Source organism: Cryptotermes secundus, unplaced genomic scaffold (assembly GCF_002891405.2).
Source record: "Cryptotermes secundus unplaced genomic scaffold, Csec_1.0 scaffold159, whole genome shotgun sequence".
NCBI classification, from domain to species: Eukaryota; Metazoa; Arthropoda; class Insecta; order Blattodea; family Kalotermitidae; genus Cryptotermes; species Cryptotermes secundus.
This window is the reverse complement of record NW_019725416.1, coordinates 1,592,084-1,596,209: the sequence shown is the minus strand read 5'-3', so window position 1 is coordinate 1,596,209 and position 4,126 is coordinate 1,592,084. Positions and strand designations below refer to the sequence as shown.

Below are 4,126 nucleotides of genomic sequence, written 5' to 3'. Positions count from 1 at the left end.
TTGACGACTCGGTTTGAGGGTGGTTTTTTAGATGCAAGTGCTATACCTGCATTCAAGATACTGGGAAGTGTTGTGCTTTACACTCCGATATATGTAATAGTTTCCACAAATAATTACATACTGTGGATGTTGAGCTGTGCCAGTGTTTTCATGATTTGTTATAAGTGCCTCTGAAGATGGTTCCTTGGAACCGAAACATGTAAGGCAGATGAGATAGATAAGTGACCAAAATATATATTGTTGCACTTGACGGAAAATCTATTGACAATTGGTGATTAATAGTGTAACGGACCAAAATGAAACAATTCAAAATGTTATTGTTTTAATTCTTATCAACTTATGAAAAATATTCATTATGTGTAAAATTTACTTCGACAATTTTTAATTCCTCAATTTTTACTCTTTTTTTTTTTTTTTTATTTTACTTTCCTCCAAACTCTCACAGCACACCTGTGAACCCTTTGCATCCCACCAGTGTGCTGCAGTACACTATTTGAAAATCACTTAGATGTTATGTGAATGGAATGAAAATTCACCATATATAAAAAATGTTGCAAATACCGGAACTGTAAAGTTCTCCAAGTGTGAAAGAATTTGAATTGATCTGTTATCTCCATTCATTTGGGAATTCATTCCATCTTGAGTAATCCCAGTAAGACACACACATATTATGTCACTGGAGGAAGGTAATGACCAGGGCCCGGATTTTGATGACCTGAAAATATTTAAAAAATGACCTAAAGGAGAAAGAGAAAGAACACTTCGCTTCCATCTTATTCATATTTCAGAAAACATATGAAGAAAAATTTCCTAAAATGGCCAAAAATAACAAGAAATACCCTTAAAAGTCCAAAAAATTATCCCCAAAAGAAAAATTGACCTTAAACCTAAAAATGTCAAAAAAATGACAAAAAATTACCAATAAAATTGACATTTCTGTAACCAGCAGCTCATATCTGAGATTTATATATTTAAGAGCATCGCGTAGGATACAAGGAAAAAAAGATGACATGTCATCAAAATCCGGGCCCTGGTAATGACCTATTTGTGTATATTACCAGCAAGCCAGGAAGTCATCTGTTATTTTTATTTGATAGTATGATGTATTTTACAGCAGATTATAAGTTCAGAGTATTTGTTTCAGGAGCTGTGAAGTTCGGTGACCCCTTGTATCCTGAGGAATGCGATGTCCTTCTGAAAAACTTGTCTGAGTGCCAAGTGCCTTTTCAGTGTGCTCACGGGCGACCAGCTTTAGTTCCGATTGTGGATTTGCAACATATAGAGCAAACTCAAGTAAGGTTCTTGTATTTATGGATACTTGCAAAAAATATATCACATATTTAGATGTCTATATCTACTATATATGCAGGGTTCATATCAGTGGCCAGTTTAAACATTAAGACAGTTTTGAGAATATGCAGGCCTCTATGGCCTGTTACAGGGACAGCTTTACCTTTTTTTGTTTTGCAGACTACAGGCCACGGAGTTAGTTTGGTTCTTTGTTACCTAACAGCATTAAACGTGAAAGTGAAATTCAATAATACAAAGTCTGTATGCAGCTGAACATGTTTTATAGATTTCAATTACATTATATTAATTAAGATTAATAATAAAGAATTGAATTGAATTGTTACATTGGTTTACTGTCACAGGAGTAAAAAAATCTCATATTCTAGAAGTATATATAGTTAAGGCTCCAGAAATTCTCAAGCTGATTGAGGCATTACCCCAAGTTAATCGAAGCACTCTGAAATGATTTCAGATAGCGATGATTTGTTAGTAATGGGTTTGAGATGCCCCAGACTTATGACAGATGAACTTACAGACTGATATGACTAATCAAATCCTCTTCTGAGGATTCCAAGACATGTATTTCCATTGAAATTTTAACTTGTTTAATTGCTTTAGAATTTGTGAAACTGTTTTAATGACAAAAATGTACTATGTATCTTATATTAATGATTTTCAGTCATCCTCTGAACTAAGTGAAGATATTTTTTATGGTCTTCCCTTGTATGCTACTTGTAAATTGATTTTCTTATTGCATAGTGTCACAACCCAGAGGACCACAATAAAAAATATTTCAATTTGAACATTTCATTAACGTCATGTTGTATTAATGTTTCCCTGTATTAGAGATGAACGGATTTTCAGTTCAGTATTATAAATTCTGAGCCGAAATACAAACCTTTCATAATCCATTCTCACTAAGGTAAAATGGTATATATGTTAATTATCTTTTGTTTTCCCCATAGGTTCGACCGAAACCTCAACTCTGGAAGCTGAAGAAAGGGTTAGAAAAGCCATCTAACTTGTGAAGGAATCAGTCATAATATTTACTATGATGATTATTTATTACTTTATTTATTTTAATTTTAATGATTTATGGGATGGTGCAAGAATAATGTAATAATTGAAGCAGACCTAAACTGGAATATTAGCGTTGTATAATACCTTTGAGGTTGTATGTTAAATAGAGAATATTTACATTTTTTTGTAAAATTTTTATGTAACAAACAGAAAAGCAGTGTCATATGCTAATGTTATATGCTGTTCATAATTGTAAATAATAATTGTTCACATTTTATCTGTATTGTAATCAAAGTTATGAGTATCTTCTGTAGATGGCCACATCAATTTCCTGGCAGTGCATGTGGAATTTGTGAAGGAAATTGTCAGATGCACAAGTTTTTCTCTAAGTGTTTGCTTCTCCTGGTCATCAGTCTGCTGATGGTTGACATTTGTCCATCACTGCCTCTGTACGGTAAGTTCAGCTAGCCAGCCAGCACTGTACAATCTCACTTCTTAGTTGGGCATCTCTGTAGAATACGTAACAGATACAGTAGAACTGGCATACAGTGTTCCTTGATTTAAAGTTTTCCCTCATTTAATGTTCAGTTTCAGCAATCCCAGGTCAATAATATTAATGTTAAATTACCTCCATTTAAGATATCCTTGTTCAAATTCACTGCTTCCAAAAGAAACATTAAATGGGGATTGTACCCAATAGCTGTTGTATTAAGGAGTTCGGGATCAAAAGCCCAATTTAAGAATTTACAGAAGTGATTAAATTCTGTTCTGCTGTACACATGTTGATCTTCAGAAATGCATATTTCCAGACTTTATTTGCAGATTAATTTAGAAAGTACTTATCTGGTTGATATTCAGAAGGCATCTAGTCAAAAATCACTGCTAGGTGATTTGTGCATTGTTCTGTCGAGTATTGAGGTTACCTTGGCATGTCTTTGGTATTGCTGAGTTCCACTACATGAGACTTCTCCAGCTGGAAGGGGCATATGTGTCATGCATATTCCTTGCTACATTCACCTGAGATGCTGTGTATGTCTGAAACCTAGTCCTAGGTCATTCTTCACTGGTCTTATATCTAAGGTCCTTTTCGTAGCATGGGCATGTACTGTCTTTGTGTCGAATTTGGCACGTAGCTTGCTGGTGTCTGGAACACTCTGTATCAGTGGTAATATGTTTATCCTAGTAGTCATTATTTTTGTGAGTTTAATTTCTCTCCGAGTTGCAAGGCATGGTGCATATCTGTTTAGCATATCCATTCTACCTTTATTGGGTGTCAAAGTCAATCATTAAGACCTGATGAGCCACAGATGGTATTATTTATATTTTGTTATAACTTGGTCTGTCATATTATGGAAAGAGCATAAATTGAATGTGTTTGAGAGCAGGGTGCTGACAGAATATTTGGGGATAATAGCTATGAAATGATAGGATGCTGGAGAAAATGGCACATTGAGGAGCTTCATAAATTGTACTCCGTAGTTGTTGTTAGAATGATCAGATCAAAGAGGATGAAATGGACAGGGCATGCAGCATGCATGGGAATAGACATTAATACAAAGTTTTGGTGGAAAACCTTATGGAAAGAGACTGCTAGGAAGATCTAGACACAAATGAGAGGATAATATTGTGCATACAAGAGTGAGAGCCTCCACGACTCAGTCCAGGTGGTGCAGTGAGTTTTCCAATGAGGGTAGCCAGAAAATTTGCTTACAAACTTATGGTTAAGCCATTTAAAATTATTTTTACTGACAATCCTAGGGTATTCAGGATATAAGACAAAATGCCTTTAAAGTACTTTCAATTTATGTAATTAATG

General features: G+C 34.6%; 1 protein-coding gene across 2 annotated transcripts in view; it reads left to right on the top strand.

Annotated features, from left to right (window-relative positions):
• LOC111863317 overlaps positions 1–2,587 on the top strand; it is a 26,802-nt gene extending 24,215 nt beyond the window's left edge. For both annotated transcript variants that reach the window (XM_023849528.2, XM_023849527.2), the window contains exons 10-11: positions 1,145–1,293; positions 2,256–2,587. In XM_023849528.2, coding sequence (XP_023705296.1) covers positions 1,145–1,293; positions 2,256–2,318 — 212 coding nt within the window. In that variant the 3' untranslated portion in view covers positions 2,319–2,587. The remainder of the gene's footprint in view (positions 1–1,144; positions 1,294–2,255) is intronic.
• Positions 2,588–4,126: the final 1,539 nt, after the last annotated feature.